The following is a 23,337-nucleotide window of genomic DNA, read 5'->3' as shown; positions in this document are numbered from 1 at the left end:
GTCTTCTTCTATAATATGAACTTGATCACATTGTCACCCCTGTCCCATCCCTGCAGTTGGTCCCTAAGTTCCCTGGCCTGGCTTTTGAGTCCCTTCACAAACTAAACTTCCTAGCTTCAAACCTCCCTACCTTTGTTCATGTGTTTCCCTCTACTTGGGATGCCCTTTCCCTCTTTTTGAGCCTATGAACACCTATGCAACCTTCAAAACCCAGCTCAAATGTCCCTTCATCCGGAATACCTTCTCTGGCTGAATTAAATCATTCCTTCTAGGCCTGTCTGGTTCATACAGTCTTGTAGCACTTATCATAGAGTATTATGAATAACTGTAGCAGAGCTATTTCTCTTTAAAGGCTGTGACCTTGTCAAGGTCAGGAACCTTGTCTTATTAATCCTTGCCACCTGACCATCCAGCCCAGCTCCGTGCACACATTAGGCTCTCAGTATGTAGTTACAAAATAGAATCTTTCTGCTGGCACCTGTTAGATCACTGGTTCAAACTCTGGTGACCAGTGTGTAGTTCAGAATGCAAAACGCTTGGAACAACTGTCCCATCGCCAGTTCAGCTCTTGGAACGAGCTCAGTAAATGCTTGTTGAATGAATGAAGGTGTGAAGGTGAGTGAATACGAGGACTTGTCGCTTGTGGTCTCACATTAACTGTACCATTTAGAACGTTGCTTTGGTGGAGTTCAGTGAATGGTGGCACGTGAACGACTGGATTCTTGGTCTGCAGAATATTGCCACCTGACGAGGAAGAACGGGGAGACTCTGGAAGAAGTCCTTGGAAACATGCTTCAAATCTTGAGGTGGTGAGGCCTCTCCTTCCACCAGCTCCGCCAGCAGATAAAGGAGGAAGAGGAAAGAGAGGTGGGGCCTCCCTGCCACCGACCGGCAGAGCCATCCTCCGACCCGGAGCGGCGCCAGCACTGCAGAGCACGGGTGCCAGTTTCAGGAAAGAGAGAGTAACACCGGTGAAAAGGTTGCTTCTGCTTCAGAGATCGTTAATTTTCTAGAAAGACAGTGGGTTCCCTTGCCATGAACATGCATGTGCCTGTGCTTTCTGTGTGCCGTTCTTCATGGGGGAGGGGGCGACAGGTGAACCAGCCAGGTCAGGAATTAAAGTTACCTGAGCAGTGCGTGAATGAGGCCGCTTCCTGGAGCCGCTCCGGGTTAGCACCGGGTCCCAGGCTTTTTCACTAATGGGGGCCTTTTATCATTTTCCTCCCATTGCTGAGATGTTTTGGAATTTCTTTTCTTACCAGATTTTATTTACTACAGAACAATACTTTTTCTTATTAACCAAACACACAAAGGTACCACTGCTGGCTTCTGACTGGCCCAAGGTGATCAGCTAGACCGCTCTGAGCTGGTATAAAGACAGCCCAAAGCAAAGGGCTTGACATTTTTATTAGCTAGTATTCCCCATGACGACTAAAGGATTGATTTATATCTGGCTTCTGAAAATGCTGGAAGTCGCTCCAGGGCCTGAATAATAAGCCCTCAATAAATGTTAGCTGCTATTCTTATTACAGTTATGGTTTTACGTCATCATCATCTCTGTGGCCTTCTGGGAAGCTGAGAACACGAGAGTAAGAGCCACGATCCGTACACAGATGGCAGCAATCACGATGATAATGGCTGAAACTCCCTGCACCCTCGCTGTGAGCCGGGTGTTCTTTCCCATGCTTTACAGGCATGTCTCATTTACTCTTCCCACAACCCTTGGAGGGAGGCGTTATTTCCCCCCCATTTTACAGATGAGGATCAAAGAGGTGACGTAACTCGCCCAACGTAAGTGTCGGAGGGAGCGGAGGTCTGTCTGATTTAGGCCTGGGCTGGTCCTTGCAGGAAGGGCCTTCTCAGTCTGATTCCTCAAAGAAGCATCATTTATATTAATTCCTGGCTTTACATTCTTGATCCTGGAAAACTGCACGTATGGTTATATGGCTCTTCACAGGGAAGTTGCAGACATCTGGCTGAATCTGTATACTTTCCCTAGTTCTGGAAATTGCACATATGTCTTCCTCGTTGTGAGTTCTTTGGAGCAGCCGCCCTCTTTGATCTCTCCGGAGGGCTTCAATATACTCATGGAGAAGACGATGGAATAAACTTCCTGGTGAACCGGAGCTCTCCTCCTTCAGCCTTGAACGGTTCCCTCAAAGGATATACACACCCCGTTCCACCTGGCTCAACACGCCCTGCCATCTTTCTACCTCTGTCTCTGAATGGTGTCAGATGATCCTGTGGCCCAGGGCACACACCAGTTTCCAAAGCCCAGTAGATTTTAGAGTTTGGTTTGATTTGAGTCTCCCTGAGAATCAACAAGTAAAGCCAGAATGAAGGCCAGAAGTTGGTGTTCCTCCAGGACACAGGGGTGTGTGCAGAGATTCAGGATTGTAGCCGGAACCCCGGGCCCAACCTGCAAAAATGGGGAATTTGTTTTACAACCGTGGGGATGCTTTGTAAACTCCGAGAGCAGGAACGTAGCCAGTCTTAAGAAAGCCTGGAACCGCAGAGTAGAATGCCTTGGAGACCCTCTCTTTGTCGTTTGAGCTCTGATTTCCTCCCTCCTCAGCACACCAACTCTCTCTGCTGCTCTGAGGACAAGGTGGGCAAAAGATGGCCGCCTCAGAGTTCCCAAGTCGCTGGAGAGACTGCCTTCTTTCTCGGCCCCGCGCCGGATTCCCAGGGAAGGAGGCTCGATTGACTTGCCGGGGTCAGGTGACCAGCCCTGGTGCAAAGTGGTTGGATCATTTTGAACAAATATGGAGGCTAGTACCTGTAAGGTTAAATCGTGGAGACAGTTAAGGGCATCATTGTCTTAACAGTTATTGGTTGACCCTTCCTCCCCCAAAAGAGGGTCTGCTTTAGCCTCTCCCCACTTTCCTGAGGCTGCTCTGTCCCCAAGATTCCCTGGTGGACATAGAATCGGCTGCCTCCTGCCATTCCTGATGTTAGGAGGCAGTCACCCTACCCGAGTCTGGAGTTCCTTCTGATGTTCCCCTGCTCAGGCCAGGACCTAGATGGGCATCTGAGACCATCCTTGAGAACAAGAAGCAGGGTTGGCGGTAAAGTTTGGATTATCCGAAGGTGGTCTGGTTCTCTGTGAACTCTAGGAAGAGACAGTGGAGTTTCGTAACAGGGACTGCATGTGGTGGGGGGATGAGTGCACAGCAAACAGGGTGCCCCCAGGTGGGGCAGAGCTGAGGGGAGGGGCCACTGGGACAGGGCCAGGCCCACGCCACACGTTGCTTTGGCTCAGCTCCTACACCTGAGAGCCCACTAGCCAGTGCTCACGTGCTCCGTTTGCTCTGAGGGTTCCATAAGTTTATTCTGGTATTTTAATTTTTTTTTTAAATGTGGAACATTATAGAAATCCAGAAAAGCGCAAAGAAGAAAATACAACTCAGAAACTGCTCACTGTGAATGTCTTAGGGTATATCCTTCTGGTGTTTTAGGTTTTGATTTTTTTTTTTTAATGAACAGTTTTGGGGGGATGGGGCAAAAATGGGGTCACACTAAATGAACTGTTTTGAAACCTACTTTCTCCACTCTCTCCCATATTCGTACATGGTCTTTGGCAACACTTCTGCAAGTTTGGATGGAGGATGGAGAAAAATATCTGCTGCCTTCATTGGCTCCCCACGGGGCCCTGCGGAGCTGCAGCCCCTCTCTTGATTTCTCTTTTCCTTCTGGTAAAATTATGGAACGTCTTCCTCACGTCACCCTCATGCCCACCCCCACTACTGTCCCGAGGGCAGCAAGCCCACTCCTGCATGTTCCCAGTGCCGGGGACTGGCATCTTGCTGTGTGCACACGCCGTGGTCACCCCTGCTGGGTGGCTCCATGGGGCCCACCTACAGCTCAGATGCTGGCAGGCTTCCTGCACTCCTGCTGCTCTCTGCCCAGGGCTGCCATCAGCCCATCTGTCCGTTCAACGTCCCTCCTGTCCTCTGCTTTGCAGGCTCTCGCCCAGGGGTTGCAGAGGGAGCTGCTCTGGAGCTGACCCAGCACAGAAAACCATCAGGTAACATCAACAACCAAAATCAAAACAACCATCTATGGAGGAGTTCTTTTCTGAACCATTTGGGTGAAAAGCACCCTCACAGCCATTAAAGTTTATTTTGGCCATAATTCTACAAGCCAGATAGGATCCCCCCCCCCCATTTTACAAGTGGAAAAACTGAGGCCAGAGAAATCAAGAGTAGTATTTAGGGTCACTCTGCTGGTGAAAGGTGGACTGGAGATTTGAATCCAGGACAGGTCTGATCCAGTGTCATATGCTGTCTTCTACCCCATGCTGCCTCTGCAAATAAAGAGGTAAGAAGGGTGCAGAATGTAGGTAGAACATCTGGGGGAGACCGAGGGTCAGAGAGGTCATCCAAGCTGGTAGTCCTTCCTTGCCTGAGGGCTGGGCTGGGCTCCCGGCCTAAGAATCTCCTTTATCGGGATTTGTTAAAAGTATAGATCCGTTCATCGATGATGGACACTTAGGTTGTTTCCATCTCCTGGCTATTGTAAATAGAGCTGCAATGAACATTTTGGTACATGACTCTTTTTGAATTATGGTTTTCTCAGGGTATATGCTCAGTAGTGGGATTGCTGGGTCATATGGTAGTTCTATTTGTGGCACATATATACAATGGAATATTACTCAGCCATAAAAAGAAACGAAATTGAGCTATTTGTAATGAGGTGGATGGACCTAGAGTCTGTCATACAGAGTGAAGTAAGTCAGAAAGAGAAAGACAAATACTGTATGCTAACACATATATATGGAATTTAAGAAAAAAAAATGTCATGAAGAACCTAGGGGTAAGACAGGAATAAAGACACAGACCTACTAGAGAATGGACTTGAGGATATGGGGAGGGGGAAGGGTAAGCTGTGACAAAGCGAGAGAGTGGCATGGACATATATACACTACCAAACATAAGGTAGATAGCTAGTGGGAAGCAGCCGCATAGCACAGGGAGATCAGCTTGGTGCTTTGTGACCACCTAGAGGGGTGGGATAGGGAGGGTGGGAGGGTGGGAGACGCAAGAGGGAAGAGAGATGGGAACATATGTATATGTATAACTGATTCACTTTGTTACAAAGCAGAAACTAACACACCATTGTAAAGCAATTATACTCAGATAAAGATGTAAAAAAAAAAAGTATAGATCTGGGGCTGTCTCCTAGAGATTCTGATGTGGCACATCTGGGGAGGGACCTGGGGACCTGTGTCTTTGTAGAGCTTCCTAAATGACTTGGAAACACAGCCAGGCTTGGGGACTGCTGATGAATTAGTAGCAGGTCCTCACTGTTTGCAGCCACTGGGTGCTCATTAAGTGAAGAACAACAGCCCAGTAAGGGGTCCACTACGATCATCCTCAAATTAAAAGATAGGGAGAGTGAGGCCCAGAGAGGTTAAGAAGCTTACTCAAAGTCACACAGCTCCAAAGTGGCAAAGAGGACTTTGATCATGATCAGAGTCTGTGCTCACATACCGCCTTCACCTACCGCTGCAGCCAGGAAACCTCCCTATTCAGCCTCACAGGAAAATCCTGCATTGCTTACCCTGCCTTGGCTATTACGGCCTCAGCGAATGGAAAATCTCCCAACTGCATCCTGGGAGGCAAAGGTGAAGTGCACATAATATTTCTGTTTGGAATTTTGGTTGCCTGGGGCTACTCTCTGACATGGACACATAACGGAGGGCACGTGACACAGATGGCCCGCGTTGATGCTAGCCCAGGAGACGTCAAGACCACATTCTCACATGCTGACCTTGGAAGCAAAAGGCATCTTCCTTCCTCCTGGGGCAGGAGCTGGCAGGAAAAAGAGGGCGAGCCCTCTTCATCCCTTGGTTTGTGGGTTATTTTGTTTTGTTATTTTGGGGCAGCTCCAGGATCTTAACACCTTCAGTGCCTGTCACACTATCCCTCTGTTCTCCTAGGGTGACCTTGAGCCGCAAAACTGCTGTCCACGTGGACCAGGGCTGACAACGCACGTCCGTCTGCCAGGACCCCTGTGTCCAAACTCTGAGACATGGCGACCAATGGCAGCAAGGTGGCCGATGGGCAGATCTCCACGGAGGTCAGCGAGGTCCCCGTGGCCAATGACAAGCCCAAAACACTGGTGGTCAAGGTGCAGAAAAAGGCGGCGGACCTTCCAGACCGGGACACATGGAAGGGCCGCTTCGACTTCCTCATGTCCTGCGTGGGCTACGCCATCGGGCTGGGCAACGTCTGGAGGTTCCCATATCTCTGCGGGAAAAACGGTGGCGGTAGGTGCTGGCCTGGTGACCTCCTGCTGGGTCTGCACACCACCACCACCCCCAACACACACACACGGAGAGTGTCCTGCTTAGGCATTTTCTGGGGTGACCTTGGGGAAATGGGTCCCTAAAGACTCCAATGGGAGTGCCAGGCCCCACTTCTGCTTCTTGTCCTTTTCCAAAGGACTCCCAAAGGGCAGTAGTCCTCTGTTAATGATGCCCAAAAGTTCCCGTCTTCATTCTGCAAAGTGTAGGGCATGGGTCTTGAGCAAAGGACGTCCTCGGGCCTCACTTTGGCTTTGGGTGCTGCTTTTAAGGCAGAATATATTGAAATCGTGGCAGGGACCCCAGAACGCCCCGCTGTGATGCTCTCTCTGACCGACCGGGTTTCTCAAAGCTCAAGGCCACGAGCATCTCTCTTCTCGACCCCGCAGGGGCCTTCCTGATCCCCTACTTCTTGACGCTCATCTTTGCGGGGGTCCCGCTCTTCCTGCTGGAGTGCTCCCTGGGCCAATACACGTCCATCGGGGGCCTGGGGGTGTGGAAGCTGGCCCCCATGTTCAAGGGTGAGTGTGCAGAGTGGAGCTGTGGGTTGTGGTCGTGCTCCTGCCCACAGCTCCGGGCCCTGGACAGAGGGAGCTGTTGGGTCACGTCTGAGCAGCGGGGAGCCCTTGCAGGGGCCAGGTGACCCATGGCAATGCTGGTCAGAGGAGGACCCAGTCCAGAGGCCCCGCACGCACGTCAGCCCGCCCTGCCCCGTGAGCTCATTTCCCCAGCAGGGGCTGGGCGCGACTTCCTCTGCTTCCTTGCTCAGTGCCTGACAGACACTCGGGTGGACACGTGCAGGGTCGTGCTTGCCTGGCAAGCCAAGGCCCCGGTCCGCCCTGCGACCAGCCTGTGCTGGGCCCCAGACGCAAGTCCTGGCTCCCTTGTTTGCCATGTGTGTGTGACCTTAGCCAAGTCCCTGCTTCTCTCCAAGTTCCAGTGACACTGTAGATGTCCTGGAAAATGACAACGATGACAGGAGCTGGGATGGTTATGATTCTTACTGTATTAAATGAAGGTCGTGATGATGTGTCTGGTCCCAGGTGTGGGCCTTGCCGCTGCTGTGCTGTCGTTCTGGCTGAACATCTACTACATTGTCATCATCTCTTGGGCCATCTACTACCTGTACAATTCCTTCACCACAGTGAGTGGCCCCTGGGACCACCCGCCCCCCAGAAGGAGCCAGACCCAGACCCCACCCTCCCTCTACTGGGACCACCGTTCCGCCTACAGGGCCATTCCTCCGGGTGGCGGGCGTGGTTTGTCTTCAGCAGCCCTTGTGTCTTCGTCATAGCACCATTCGCCCATATTATATAGACCCAGACAGCCTGGGTTCAAATCCTGACCCTAGTCTATACCAACTGTGCCGCTTCAGGAAAGAGACTTAACCTCTCTGAGCCACAGTGCCCTCACTTATAAAATGGGGCTTAAGGTAAAACTCACCTCACCTCATACGGTTGTGTGACGATTAAGGAGTAATATGTGTAAAGTGCTTAGAACCATACCCAGCAAAGAACAAACACTGTAAGTGTTCACTGGTAACTTCATCGTGCACAGGCTCAGACGGGCACGGTTACTTACCCAAGGTCACGTAGCTGGGAAGTGGCCCCAGGGTGGACACAGGAGACCTTATGGTACAGCTCGGAGAGCTGGTTTTCAGAGTGAAAAGGCTGAGGTTCAAATTTCAGCCCTGACATGTAGGAGCTGTGTGGTCTTGAGCAAGTTGCTGCCCCTCTCTGATCTCTAAAATGAGGCTCACAACATGACCTGCATCTGGAGCTGTTGGGAATGGGAGGTGAGGTAATGGCTGTGAGCAGGCTCAGAGGACTGTGAGGATGCACGGGATGTGCTGGGGCCACTGGGGCCAGCTCTTGGGGTCTTATGTGGTTTATCTGTGCTGCTGTGTCTTTGCAGACGCTGCCGTGGAAACAGTGTGACAACCCCTGGAACACAGACCGCTGCTTCTCCAACTACAGCATCGTCAACACCAGCACCATGACCAGCGCCGTGGTGGAGTTCTGGGAGTGAGTGCGGGGCCATCCCTGGGGGCGGTGGCGTATCACTCAGGGCCAGTGAGAACAACAGTGAGCTATTCACTGCAAGATTTTAAGCAGGAAAGTGACGTGATCAGACATTAGAAGGGGCTAGAGTGGGGACAGAGCAGAAGTGAAGGGGGGTGGTCCTGCTGGGAGGCCGCTGCAGACATCCAGACATCCAGGTGAGCAGCCATGGTGGCAGAACTAAGTCACTGGCAGGTCCCTTGAGCAAACAGCACTTTCTCCCGGTTAGTGTAACGGACCCATGGTCCCCGCCCAGCTCTTGGAGCCCAGTGATCACAGCTATCAGCACCATCACGCCCTGGGCGCCCCCGGGTCACCCCAGCCCCCGCCAGCCCCACGTAACTTTGTCCTCCCTCCGATGTTCCACCAGGCGCAACATGCATCAGATGACAGACGGGCTGGATAAGCCAGGTCAAATCCGCTGGCCTCTGGCCATCACCCTGGCCATCGCCTGGATCCTTGTGTATTTCTGTATCTGGAAGGGTGTTGGCTGGACTGGAAAGGTAAGAGGTGTGCACAGTGGGGACCCAAGGGGGATGGGTCTACAAAGGGATCTCTGCTCTGGGTGAGGAGTCAATAGCTCCCAGGAACCCCATCCAGCTTTGACTTAAGCAGGTGCCTTCATCTCTCTGTGCCTCAGTTTCCTTTCCTGTAAAACAGGAATAATATCATTACCTACCTTCTGGGCAGTTTTAAGGATTAAAGGAAATACTGCAAGTCATGCTGTTAGTGCAGTGCCAGGCTCATGGTGAGTCCCTTGAGATCGAGATTCCCCTGGGCCAGGCAGAGCCATTGCAAAGCGGAGGGCAAATGTGGCTCCTGGACCATTTGACAAACCATCCCTGAGATCTACTCTGTTCCAAGCTTTGTTCTAGGTGCAGGTGACCCAGAGGTGAGCACAGTTACATCCCGGCCTTTGAGGAGGTAATAGAGATGGATTGGTTCATGGTTAAATACTCAGGCCCTGTGTTCAAACGGTTCTGACCCATCTTGGCCATTTATGTGGCTGTGTGACCTGGAACAAATCACTTTGCCTCTCTGAAACTCAGTGTCCTCTTCTGTAAAATAGGACCAATAACTGCTTATCCATTGGTTTGTTATGCGAATCAAATGAGCTGCTGATTTTGTGAAGAAATCAGAAGCTAGCAAGAGGAGTTGTTATTGTTTTCGTTTTTGGCAAAGGCAGAGCCGTGCCAAGCTGGGATGTCCAGCCTGGGGACACCTGGGGATTAAATTGCCAATCAGATCGGGGGTGAGGTGGGGACGGGCCTCACCCCCACCTCTTTCTGTTTTCAAGCCCCATCCCAGGAGTCTGGGGACAGAAGATGGCCAAGTCTCTCACTGGCCTGGACCGGAAGGAAACTCACAGGGCAAGGGTATTGTCTGAGGTCTTAGAGCAAGTAAGGGAAAGAAAGGAAGTGAACTGAATCCGGCTCAGACAGGGAGGTCCAGACTGCCCAAGAAGCTGAATCGAGCAAAACAGAACCTTAGTGAATTACATACTTGGGCACGGACCCAGCTAACGAGAAGCTGCCCGACTGCAGTCAGGTGGGACCTTCGGACCCACCGGGTTCTCAGAACCAAGGCCGCTGTCAGACATCTCTGCTTTGTCCCTAGGCTAGGTGAGCAGGAGGAGAGCACAGGTGTCTCCCAGCCCAACTTTAGGCAGCAGAAGAATGTAGGGCCCAAGGGCTTTGGAGGAGACAGAGCTGAATCTGAATGTCAGTCCCCTGGGCCCTAGCTGTGTGCACTTGGGCAAGTCACTTCACTTTCCCGAGCCTCAGTTTCCTCATCTGCTAAATGGTCACAATAATAGTGCCTTACAGGGTTGTCTCAAAGACTAAGTGAGATAATCAGTCTGCATAGAATGTAGAGCGTATGCCTAGCACACAGTCGGCGCTCATTACATGATGTCTATTATAATTATTTGTGGGTGGTACCTAAAGTTCCTGCTGCCTTAGGAGACTGACTACTTCTTGGGGACAGAGAGTAGAGCCCCTCTCACTGCATCTTTTGAGTGAATCAACCAGTCTATCAATGAGCATTTACTGAGCTCCTACTGTATACCTGGCTCCATGCCAAAGACCCAGTGAAGAGCAAGACATAGATGACATGGATTAAGCATGTTGTGTGTCATCATACACCCAACCTGTCTGAGCAAAAAGGTTGATTGTACCCAGACGAGAAAAAGCTAGGTTCAGAGAGGATGAGAAATTGACCCAGTGTCACACAGCTTGTAGGTGACACAGATGGTTTTAAATCCCCTTTTCCTAATTCCAAGTACAGTGTTTTTTCTGCTGGATCGTGGCTGCCTTTCCTAAGCCTGAAGAGTCTCAGAGTCATCAGGGAGATGAGACTAACCCAGAGAACAATTCATGCTGACCGGGAAGTAGGGGCACATCAGACTTGGAGGTACAGAGGTTACTGAACTTGAAAATTGCTCTTTCACACTGGTGAGCAAAGAAATGCCATTTCAGACAGTGCCGTCAGCCTCTTGATTATCAATTTAAAGTAATTTGTAAGGTGATTATCCTCAGTGCTGGCCCCTTTGTGGGAAAGGCACTGTCTGTAGTACTGGACGAAGTTCCGTTTCTGGGAGGTAATTAGGCAATGTGGATCAAAAAGCCTTGAGACGTTTATTCCTTTTTACTCAGTAATTCCACTTCTAAGAATTTTTCTCAAGAATTGTATAATTTTGTAGACAAAGTTTTATCTACAGGGTGTCCGGTGTAGTAGTATTGAGATTCACATAAAATTGGAAATAACCTGAACGGATAACAGTAGGGGAAATTTAAAAAAGGGTGGTGGGACCTCCTGAGGGACTGTTTTGTATAATTAAAAGTCACAGTGTACGAGAGAGTAAAACAGCATTCAGTAAACGAAACAAGAAACAAAGCTGTACGTACTGTGTTTTTTAACTTTAAACATGTTGAATGAAAAGGCAAGTATATAATTTGCGCCTCATTTGTAAGAAAATGTAATCATATATGCAAAGGAAAGTCTCAAAAGAGAATTTTAAAATATTAACGTCCATGCACTTATGTATTTGTCAGGCAGTTACTGAGTGTCTACTACATACCATGGACTGTTCTAGGCACTGGGAAAATAGAGAAGTGAACACGACAAGTCCTGTCCCTCATGTAACTTGTATTCTACGGGCTGTTGAAAGGAACTCTAATTTGTGTGTGTATTCATATGTAATTTAAAAATTTCCTTGTCACCACATATATTATTTGAATGCTTTAAATAAAAATTAAAAAATAGGAAGGGTAGGGAAAGGGGAAAAAATGGGTGCTGAGCTGGTTGATTCAGACACCAAGGAGCAGCTTCAGAAAAGTGGCCAAGAGGAGCAGGTTAGGAATCCAGGAAGGCTTCCTGGAGGAAGATGAATTGGAACCAAGCCCAGAGCCACAACAGGTAGGGATGGAGGTAAAGTGGTTAAGGACAGCATGGGTGTGCTGGAAGGGGCGTAACCCTTCGCCCCCTTTCCTCCCAGGTGGTCTACTTCTCTGCCACGTATCCCTACATCATGCTGATCATCCTGTTCTTCCGCGGAGTGACGCTCCCCGGGGCCAAGGAGGGCATCCTCTTCTACATCACGCCCAACTTCCGCAAGCTGTCGGACTCTGAGGTGAGCGACCTCCCGACCTGGTCCTGGAGCGCCCCCCCGCTGGGTTAAGAGCACATCTGAGTCCTGAGCCATCGTTTACCACCTTTAGGATAAGTTATCGCACCTCTCGGACCCGCTTATGTGAACTGGGGTTGCTGCCTGGTAGAGCTGGTTAGCACGCGTAAAAGGCCCTGGGGCGTTCCGGGCTATGATTATGACTTTGACGTTTTTGGTTTTTTTTTAATCATTCTGCCTATAGGTGTGGCTGGATGCAGCTACCCAGATCTTTTTCTCCTATGGGCTGGGCCTGGGATCCCTGATCGCTCTAGGCAGCTACAACTCTTTCCACAACAACGTCTACAGGTGCTTCCCCGCGGCCACGCCCCTCCTAGACCACGCCCCTCCCTTGGCCTGTCAAGTCCACCCATCTGTGGGCCAAAACCTTCTGGCCACTCCTTACGGTTCCACCCCTTCCGGGGGGTCGCGGGGGGGAGGGGGCACACCAGTAGCTCGGCTCACAGGTACCCTCATCTGCCCGGCCACTAGCTCAGCTTCCCGCCAGCCCCACCCTTCCTGACCCCACCCCTCCCTCTCTGCAGGGACTCCGTCATCGTCTGCTGCATCAATTCCTGCACCAGCATGTTCGCAGGATTTGTTATCTTCTCCATCGTGGGCTTCATGGCCCACGTCACCAAGAGGTCCATTGCTGATGTGGCGGCCTCAGGTCAGCACCGCACTGGGGAGGGTTGTGGGGAGGGGCTAACCCCGCGGACTTTGTACATCTTCATCGCTGTCACCGTCATCACCACCGTGGCTCGCTGGCGTTGAGTGTCCCTCCCTGCCAGCAGTGCCCTGAGCATTCACATGGACAGTGTCCCTGAATCTTCCCAACCCTATGGGGTCAGTGCTCTTGTTGTCCTCATCTCATAGGTGAGGAAACCGAGACTCACCAAGGTCCCCTACCCAAATTAACAGAGCTCAAAGGTGGTAGGACTGCAGTTGACCCCAGACCGGGCTGGTTGCAAAGCCAGGCTGTTCTGGCACCTCCAGCACGATTCTGGGCATCTGGGGGGGAGCAGACCTACTCTTGTCCCCTGGGATATCACCTTCGGTCCAACCCAGACACCTTCACCATCGTGACTCAAAGCGCCCGCATCGGTGCTTTTGTCCCAGTTCCAAAAAGGTTCTCACCGACTGGGCTGTGCCCACTCTGCTCTGCACACAGTCATCCATGCCACAGGGTCCAAGGACAGCCCCAGGCACACCCCCTTCCCTGCTCAAACGCGGGGGACCCACTGTGTGCTCAGCAGAGGCTCATGGAGGCAATGTGACCTGTCCCTTCTCTGTCGTGGGGAGCTGGGCGTGTCGTGTGGAAAGGAACATTCCCCTCCAAGGGCTTGCTCTCCCCTGCATGGGCAGCGCAGCATCTCATTTCTCTGGAACTTCCCAGCCAACCCCCTTTCCAGAGCCAGACCCCAGAGAGGTTACAGTCTCTTTCTTTTTTCCACGGTTTTCCCTGATCTCCTGAATACCCACCCCCAGACACTCACAGTGTCCCAAACTCCTCAAGCCTTCTCCTACCCTGTTCTCCCATCGTAGCAAAGGGTTCCAGTGTCTAGTGCCCAGGCCAGGCCCCCAGCATCATCCTGGACCCTTCCTTTGTCTTCCCTCCCCTTCCCTCGCAAACCAACCAAAACCAGGGCCTGCCCAGTCTGCCTCCTGAGTATCTCTCCATCCGGCCCCCCGTCTGCGCCTGCACTGTCCCCAGTCCCCACCGCTGGCCAGGTCACTGCACTCCCTCCTCTTATCTCACTGGTCCCCTTGCCTCTGAACCCAACTCTGTAGCCTCCTGCCTCCCCCTTCCTCAGCCCCTCCCCCCAGCTGTTTCCTTGTCTGGAAAAGGAGGCTGATAACACTCACTGAAATGTTTCCTCTGAAGATGAGATGAAATAAAGCTCAGGAAGTGGGTGCGCTGGGGATGCCGCAGGGGCTCAGCGCCTTGTATTTTTTCCTCTTCTGCCCTTCCTGCCACAGGCCCTGGGCTGGCGTTCCTGGCATATCCGGAGGCGGTGACACAGCTGCCCATCTCTCCCCTCTGGGCCATCCTCTTCTTCTCCATGCTGCTCATGCTGGGCATTGACAGCCAGGTGAGGTTGCCCTCCCTGGCGCCTTGAGGAGCCCCCACCCAGCCTCACTGGTCCAGGACCAAGCAGGGAGAGGAGCCCATTGTCTTAGGCCCCCTAGAAGCTGGCCAAGAGTTTCAAACCCTCGGGATGTTCTACCACATGGCACTTCAGGGATCAGCTCAGCTACCTTCTCCATTTTCCAGATGGGGAAACTGAAGCCCAGGGGGAAGGGATTCTCCTGAGGTCACAGAGGGAGGCAGAGGGAGAGTCAGGCCTGGAACCCAGCGTTCCCCTGGCCCTGCCGTCCCCACAGGGTGAGGCTTTGGGTGGGTGGGGCTGGGGTGGCTGACCTCTGCCCCCCGCAGTTCTGCACCGTGGAAGGCTTCATCACTGCCCTGGTGGATGAGTACCCCAGGCTGCTCCGCAACCGCAGGGAGCTCTTCATTGCCGCCGTCTGCATCGTCTCCTACCTGATCGGCCTGTCTAACATCACCCAGGTGAGCACGTCAGCACCTGGCACACCTCTGCTGCTGCCTGCCCAGGGCCACTCCCAGGCCCTCTGTGCCCCAGCCTTGTCCCATCCCACCTTTCATTTTGGTGGACAAGACTGACGTGCAAATTAGATCATTAAATGCCATGAAGAACAGAGGATAGTGGGACAGAGAATGAACAGCAGGGGTGGGAAGGACGATGCCTTGCACAGAGTAGTCAAGGCAGTCCCTCTGAGGAAGTGACATTTCAGCTGAAACTCACATGGCGAGGAAGAGTCAGCCAGGGGAAGATCTAGCTAGGGGAGGAAAGCACAGCAGGTGCAAAGGCCCTGGGGTGGGAATGGGCTTGGCAAGCTTGAGGGACAGAAAGAAGGCCAGCGTGGTAGCGACAGAGGGAGTGGGGGAGTAGGTAGTGGATGCAGAACCAGATCATGCAGGACCTTCCAGGGTGGGCATTTGGATTTTATTTTATTTTACTTTATATCTCTTTACATTTTATATATTACATTACAGTCTTATTTAAGCTATGGAAGAGCTTCTGGAGAGAGACATGACTGGTTTAACATTGTGAACAGATGGCTCAGATGACCAGCTCCTCTTTCTGCCCTCCAGCCCTCCCAGAAATGGGACATTTCCCTCCGCCACCTGGGCATTTTCTTCCCATTCCCCAGAGTCCATGCCCACATCCTTGCAGGGTCACAAAGACCTCTGTGCTTCCTCTAATCTACCCTCAAGCCTTCTTGATGCAGTGTAGCCTAATCCCAACCCACACAGCCTGTGTTGACCGTGAACTGAATGCACTGGTCCCCAGGGGAAGTGGACCCTCTCTCACCTCTTTTGCTTTCACAGGGGGGCATTTATGTCTTCAAACTCTTTGATTACTACTCCGCCAGTGGCATGAGCCTGCTGTTCCTCGTGTTCTTTGAATGTGTCTCCATTTCCTGGTTTTATGGTAAGCACCAACCCCTCCTCCCTCCCTCCCTCGTTCATCTGTTCATTCACTCATTCATCCCTTTCTTCAGTCATCATTCAGTAAATACGACTTGAGCACCAGGCCCTCTCCATACATTAATTTATTCGGTCCTCACTGCAGTTCGATGAAGTTAGCACAGGACGTCCCATGTTTAGAAGATACCATAAGAAGAAGAGTTAAATAAACTCATTTAAAATGGGAGTCAAAAGTTCTTCATAAATTTTGCCATAAAAGACTTGTTTGAGATTTTATCTAGAAAAAGGAAACTGAAACTATAAAAAAGTTCTAAAGTTAAATATTTTTTAAAAGCTAAGCTATAATTAAAAGTATGCACTACCTCAGAATGTAGGACACGATGATTTTTATGTGTTGATCTTGTGGGCTAAGTTTCCTGACCCAACTGCGTGCTAGTGAAAAGGCTGTCCTTCCGGGCACTTTGGTTGTCGCAGCAAGATGATGTTTTTGGAAGACGTGTTCTCCAGAGTCCCTCTGGGTTCTTGGTGTTCTGTCTGTGTTGTTCGTAGTCCTGCCACCTCACCCTTCCTCATCATTTTCTTCTTGCTTTCTAACTGGTCTAGCGCTGTCAGGTCCTCACTGTCAGTGACTTTGCTGCTGATCTGAGCAGTGCCCAGTGCCCAGTGTCACTCTCATGAACTTCAGGACATCTGCAGTGGTTTTGTTTGTTTGTTTGTTTTGCAAGATTGGCGGTTCTTCTTCGCAATTTGCAATCTATCACCAGTTGCTTATGCATCAGATCAGCAGGGAAAGCCACCCCTGCCCAGCAAAGCTTTGAAAGAATGGCTGGGAGAGATGTTGGGTAGGAGGGACACTGAGAGTGACGGGGATGCTTTTTGTAAGTACATCCTTTTGTTGGTGGATGTTTTCACATTCAGGTGACTTGCTTTCCCATACAGCTCGTTTGCTGGGGGATTTGGTTGTTGAATCCTTAGCTAATAAGGACCCCCACCCCCACCCCAGAGCATTAGCCCCATGTTACAGATGAGGAGACTGAGGCTCAGAGAGGTTAGGTGACTTGCCCGTGGTCACACTGTGAGAAAACAGCAGGTCGGGGCCTTGAGCCTGCCGTCCCCACGGCTCGCCCATCCCTCCTGCTCTTGCTCCAATTGTCACAGGTGTCAACCGATTCTATGACAACATCCAAGAGATGGTTGGCTCCAGGCCCTGCATCTGGTGGAAGCTCTGCTGGTCCTTCTTCACCCCCATCATTGTGGCGGTAAGGGCAGGGCCAGACCGGGCCCTGGGGTGACTCAGGTCCGGAGAGACACTTCTGGAGCCAAAGGCCGGGGGAAGAGGCCCACAGACCTCTGTTCCCTAGAAATACTGTTCTCTCATTTGTGCTGAGCATCTACTCTGTGCCCTGCATGGTACCAGACACACTGCAGCATCCTCAAACATCAGCACAGTAGGCGTTATTGCCCCACTTGACTGCTGTCGGTACCGGGGCTCACCAGCCAGCATCACCCAGTGGGCTGGTGCTGCGTTCAAACCTGATTCTGAAGCCAAACCAGTCACTCGGGGAGGCCTCTTATCCTCAGCATCCCTCATTCCCTCCTGCAAGGGGAAGCTGAGGCACGAGCAGGCCTGGGAGGGGCTGCCCAGGTCCTTGCAGTGAGGCTGGGCCACTGCATATGTTGTGTCCTGCACAGGGACGCTCAGCCAATGGCCGACTGGGGGCGACCTCCCACCCTTGTTTTGCTTGACAAACTGGTTAACCTGGAGGAGGGGATGCCTTTTTCTGTTGGTCCTCCCGGAGAAGCTACCTTTTGCTATTGGTCCTTCCAGAGAGGGCACCTTCTTCGTATTGGCTCTCCCAGAAGGGATGCCCTTTTCTATTGGTTGCCACTGAGAAGGCACCTTTTTCTGTTGGTCCTCCCGGAAGCAGTGGCTTCTTCTGTTATACACAAAGGCACCTTATATCCTAGCAGTGGCCTTGGGTGCAGGATTCCCAAGATGCTGGGCCCTTGTGAGGGTCAGCCCCAGGGCAGGGGTAGAGGGCAGTGGACCTTATCAGCTGCAGGGTCTAGAGAGGGGCCTTGGCAGTCCAGCCTGGGTGACTGCCTGCCCCCCTCCTCTCTCCTGTCCCTCCCCAGGGTGTGTTCATTTTCAGTGCTGTGCAGATGACCCCTCTCACCATGGGAAGCTACGTTTTTCCCAAGTGGGGCCAGGGTGTGGGCTGGCTCATGGCCCTGTCTTCCATGGTCCTCATCCCGGGGTACATGGCCTACATGTTCCTCACCTTAAAGGGCTCCCTGAAGCAGGTAAGTCCCTTCTTCACCCTTATTGTCGCTGGGCCCCTTCCCCACTCTGTTGGGCACCACGCCTACGCTGGTGGAGCACAGTCTATTTGGGGAGACAGACAAGTTGATAGCCAGTGAAAGTAGAGTGTCAGAGGTCACGATTGGGGTGAACCAGGGAGACATCCTCCTGCACTGTGGAGGGTTAGAGAAGGCTTCCTAAAGAGGGGACAGCAAAGAAGAGGACTAAGGACTAGCCAGACTTAAAAGTAGAAGCAGGGGTGAAGAGAAAGATACAAATGAAGTTATTTACAGAACAGACGCAGACTTACAGGCATAGAAAACAAACTTATGGTTACCAAAGGGAGATAAATTAGGAGGTTGAGATTAACATATACACACTACAGGGCTTCCCTGGTGGCGCAGTGTTTGAGAGTCCGCCTGCCGATGCAGGGAACATGGGTTCGTGCCCCGGTCTGGGAAGATCCCACATACTGCGGAGCGGCTGGGCCCGTGAGCCATGGCCTCTGAGCCTGCGCGTCCGGAGCCTGTGCTCCGCAACGGGAGAGGCCACAACAGTGAGAGGCCTGCATACCGCAAAAAAATCAACAACAACAACAACAAAATATATATATATATATATATACACACTACTATATATAAAATAGATAAACAAAAGGGACATACTATAACACAGGGAACTATACTTAATATTTTGTAATAACCTATAAGGGAGAAGAATTTGAAAAAGGATGTGTGTGTGTGTGTGTGTGTGTGTGTGTATATATATATATATATATATATACATATATATACATATATAGATATAAAACCAAATCACCGTGCTGTACACATGAAGCTAACATAAAATCAACTCTACTTCAATTTTTTAAAAAATAAATAATAAGAGTAGAAGCAGAGACAATGTTCCTGGAAGGGGATGGGAAGCATGTGCAAAGTCCCAGGGGTATAAACTGATCAGTGAGGCTGGAGGGTAGAGTGGGGAGAGGTGCAGGGAGGTGATAAGACATGAGGCTGGGAATGTAAGAAGGCTGGACCAGATCATGAAGGGCTTTGAAAATCAGGACAAGAACTTTGGACTTTATCCTGAGTTTATCCAGTGGCAAATGGGGAGCCGTTGAGGTTTCAGAGCAGGTAGGGGTGGGATCAGATATGTTAAGAGCTTAACTCTAGACCTCATGTAAGGCACGCTGCCCCAAGCAGGGACCCACTGGCATATGAGAGGTCTACGTCAGCTCTTTGTTAAATTATATTGAATTCTTGAGTGAAACAAGGCAGTGCTGGAGGTCCAGGTGCTGAGACATTGATGAAGTAAGTGTAGCCTGGGGAGATTTCACTGAGGAGGTGGAAGGCCACAGCTGGGAGGACCTAGATCTGTGCCTCTCAGCCTTATTCCCCACCAAGATGTACCTGCCAGACACATTCAGAGCCAGAAGGAGGGTCTGTAAGGTCTGCATCATAGGGGTGGTGTGTTGTGCACAGCCCCCGGAGTTGCTGGGCCAGCCTCCTCCCTTCACAGAAAGAGCACATGAGGTGCCGGGTGGGGAAGCTGCTTCCCCATCCCTTGCAGTCAGGTATTAGCAGAGCTGGGGCCTTACAGCCCTTTCTTCCAACTCCAGGTCCAACACTTTTGTTTACCATGATTCGCTGCTGTGTCTCAAAAGGTAGTCAGGTCTGAGAGTGGCAGAGAGGCAGAAGGGGTGCATTTGTGGAAGGGAGCACAGCCTGTGCAAAGGCCCAGCGGTGGGAAAGGGAAGACTCGTCTGAGGACAGTGCGCTGATGGGGCAGGATGGCAGGGCGGGTGTGCAGAGAAGGTGGGGAGGTTGCACCCCTTTAGCAAACATACATTGAGCACCTGCTCTGTGCCAGACACTATTGTCAGTGCTGGGGACACAGCCATGAGCAAAATCCTACCCTCATGGACCTTACATTCTGAGAGAGGAAGATCAGCAATTAACAAAATAAAGTCACGTTTGATGGGGATGAGGAATATGGAGAAAGAGGGTGTAGGGGGTGCTGGGCGAGGCCTTGCTGAGCCAAGACCTCAGGAGACAGAGACTGAGCTGTGTCACGTCTGAAGGGGTGTCCCTGGAGAGGGTGCGGCAAGTGCAAAGGCCCTGGGGCAGGTGCTTGCTTGCTGCTTGTGGGGAGCAGTGAGGAGGCCCGTGTGGCTGCAGTGTAGAGAGCAAGGGGCTGAGGGGAGAACACTGAGGACTGCGGTGATGGGCGCCAGATCCTGTGGGGCCCTGTAGGACTTTGGTGAAATGGGAGCCCTTGTGGGGTCCTGAGGAGCAGAGGGATGTGATCCCCCTCTGGCTGGGGTGTTGAGAGTAGAATGAAGGGGATGAGGGACAAGAATGGAAGTGGAGGGCTGGGGGCAGTTACTGCAGGGACCCAAGTGAGAGGGAGTGGGTGTGGCCCAGCGGAGCTTTGGAAGGTGTGCAGGAGGGGGCTGGCACCTGGGAGCACCTCGCAGGCAGAACAAACAGGGGAGACTTGAGAAGAGGGTGGGCCAACGAGAGGCCAGCCCCCCTCCATCCCAGCCTGAATCCTCCCGCTGTCCACAGCGCATCCAGGTCATGATCCAGCCCAGCGAAGACATTGTCCGCCCTGAGAATGGTCCAGAGCAGCCCCAGGCCAGCGGCTCCGCCAGCAAAGAGGCCTACATCTAGGGGTGCAGGGCGGCTCGCCCACCCACACTCTCACCCCGACCCTGGCTGCACACGACCACCACTTGATGTCTGAAGATACCGTCTATCTCAACCTACCTCGAGTGGCGAGTCCAGACACCATCACCACGCAAAGAGAGGGAGGTGGGGACAGTCACACCCCCGTGGGCCCCGCCGTGGGCAAAGAAGATGCCCGATGGCTCCAGCACCTGCGGGCTAGTGACCTTTTTAATCTGGGCCCCATCAGCATCAAGCAGTCGGCCTGTGTGACGGCTGTGATAGATCATTTTTATCCCGCCAGCGAGTGTGATGTGGAGAGGCCGCACACTCCTGGCTTTTAGTTGTATTCCTGACTGTTCTCTTACTGCCGAAACCCATGACTGTTATCTCGGACTTGGCAGGAGTTCGGTTCCGTCGGAACACTGCTCTGTGCACATGAAAAGGGCATTTTGTATAATGGACATTTCCAGGGAGAGCTCACTCTTAAGAGCAGAGAGCCAGCAGAGCTCTTTCATTTTTTGGTTTTCTCCTTCCCGAGGCAGCTTGACAACCCCCAGCCCCTTCGGTATTCCCAGAACTGCTTTCTCAAGCACTCCGCCCAGTGTCCTGTTTCCCTGACGCCCGGCGGAATGAGCATCTCTGCACTAAGCTTTCCTGGCCCCCCCGCCCCCCCCACTTCTCACCACGCCATTCTGATTGCGCCTGGCCCAACAGCGATCGTTCCCGATGGGCGCTGCTCCTCGGAAAACTGCCACAAGCACAACTGATTTTTTTAATCACCATTCCGGGGACCTCAGATCCCGCTGGGGAAATTCCCTAATCAGGAGCCCCAGTTTCTCCTAGGCTGCCCGGCTTTGCAGAGCACAGAACAGTTGCAGAGGAAATCAAAGTGAGGCTCCGTCCTTGAGGCAAAGTGGATCCAGCGATCTTTCTGTCTCCTTCTTAAAACGTCTCCCTCACTGCAACCCCAGTCAAGGCTGCTGCCCTCTCCCCTTCCCTGAAGTCCCCCAGTGAGAATCTCCTCACTGCCACTAAAATCTGCCAGCCCAGTAAATGAGGAGCTAGTGTTAATCCAGACCTGCCCCGCCAAGTGCTTCCGAGATTAAAGCTGCTTCGTTGGGAAGTAGTATTTGTTCCGTTCCAGAACTGGGCTCCACAGTGGTGGCAGCAAATCGGGTGAAGACAGTTTCTTGCAAGCTCCAGCAACTCAGCGCTTCTCATTTGCCAGGAACATGGGTTCCCATGTAGCAAATCGTATGTTGTGCCCTGTACTCCTTAGCTAGTTAACTCACGAGTTGTGTTTTACGACTAATCCTTAATAACTATGGTAAATAACTGTGACTGTGGGTTTTTTAATCTGTCATCCTCGTCCAAAAGTGACCAGCATACCAGTTCTTGCAATAAGGTATTACCCTCAGAATATTAAGCACATTCTTGTAGAGAAAAAACAAAAAGTCTGCGTACACATATAAATGCACACATATGTACATTCCTCCTCATGCTTGGTACATAGGGTCTCATTTGATATTGTGTAGGAAATCTAAAAGCTTTTCCTGAAGTCATCTGTAAAATAGTCTCATTACTAAGGCATCCCAAATGCCAACTGGTGAATCCAGGATCAAAATGCATATGTATTGTTAAATTATAGGGTTTAGAACAAAAGGAACCCTTCACTGTGTCTCATGGTCCCACCCCCCATCCTTTGTGTGAATTCCTTTAGAATAAGGGCAGGAAGACTTCTAACTTTCTCTTTGTTCTTCATTCTGAAACTAAGAACAAGTCTTTCGAAGACAAATGCAGCGTATTTAATGTTTGTAATCAAATCTAAGTGAGATGTTTGGCAAGAAATCCCTTAACTGATTTCCATCCAAACCTACTTATATAGCACAATATTATGTGTCGTACAATTACTGTGAGAACTGTGAATATGTGTAACTTTTTTTAGTATTTGCCCTGGGGAGGGAAAGATATTGTATTATCATATATGCTTTTTTTTGCAATAAGGATTTATTCTCAGAACACCAAGTAAATCTATCTCTATATTAAAAAATATATGTAATATATACATATTCAAACTATATACAGAGCCTGTTTTAAAAAACATTACAGTATTATTTAGTAAAATTATCTGTTCTATGGACCAAATGTAAAATATTTATACATGAAGATGCATTTTAAATGTCTATAAATGGTGTTATAACTAGAGCACGGGCGTTATGTACGTTTCTAAGAATATAGAGGAAAAATAATAAAGGTTCTATGATATACAATGTCAGACCTTCAGTTCTTTGGGGTGGGGGTCACCATAGCCTCTTTCATCAAAACAGCGAGAGATACACACAAAACATTTTTCCCCAACAGAGAGAGATTTGGGCTCAAAATCCAGGGACATGGAACTGGACTTCCCCAGAAGTCTTGGAATGAGTGGATAGAAAATGATTCTGAGCCACAGAAGGGAGGTGCTTTCACTGTTCTAAGAAACTTAAATGTGGTCAACTAAATGAAGGTCTAAAACTAGGATAATAGGAGCACATTAAGTTAACAACATTCATTCCCTCGTGATTCATTCCTCAAAATATTTAATTTTAAAATCTTATTTAAAATTTGAATTCTACAGAGAAGTTGTAAGAAAGGTTCAACAATCACCCAGGTTCACCAGTTTTTGACACGTTGCCACCTTAAGTCTGTCTGTCAAGGTTCGGTCTGGGAAGCAGGACCTGTATGAGTATTATGGAATAAGGCGTTTATTAGAGGAACAAGCCTTATACAGTTGTGGGAGAAGGTAGGAAGTAACGGTCTGAAAGAGAGAGGTGGGAGATCAGAG

General features: G+C 50.8%; 1 protein-coding gene across 1 annotated transcript; it reads left to right on the top strand.

Annotated features, from left to right (window-relative positions):
- The first annotated feature begins 3,964 nt into the window (after positions 1–3,964).
- On the top strand, positions 3,965–22,783 carry SLC6A1 (solute carrier family 6 member 1). The gene is made up of 15 exons (XM_032650550.1): positions 3,965–4,027; positions 5,942–6,271; positions 6,697–6,828; positions 7,351–7,451; positions 8,222–8,331; positions 8,738–8,870; positions 11,864–11,998; positions 12,237–12,340; positions 12,577–12,701; positions 14,012–14,124; positions 14,469–14,600; positions 15,444–15,546; positions 16,701–16,801; positions 17,679–17,846; positions 20,412–22,783. Exons 2-15 carry the CDS (start codon positions 6,034–6,036, stop codon positions 20,514–20,516), a joined length of 1,800 nt encoding a protein of 599 aa, XP_032506441.1. The 5' UTR covers positions 3,965–4,027; positions 5,942–6,033; the 3' UTR covers positions 20,517–22,783.
- Positions 22,784–23,337: the final 554 nt, after the last annotated feature.

Source organism: Phocoena sinus, chromosome 11 (assembly GCF_008692025.1).
Source record: "Phocoena sinus isolate mPhoSin1 chromosome 11, mPhoSin1.pri, whole genome shotgun sequence".
In the NCBI taxonomy this organism is placed as follows: domain Eukaryota; kingdom Metazoa; phylum Chordata; class Mammalia; order Artiodactyla; family Phocoenidae; genus Phocoena; species Phocoena sinus.
Note: the sequence above shows the minus strand (reverse complement) of the source record. Positions and strands in the feature narration are given on the sequence as shown.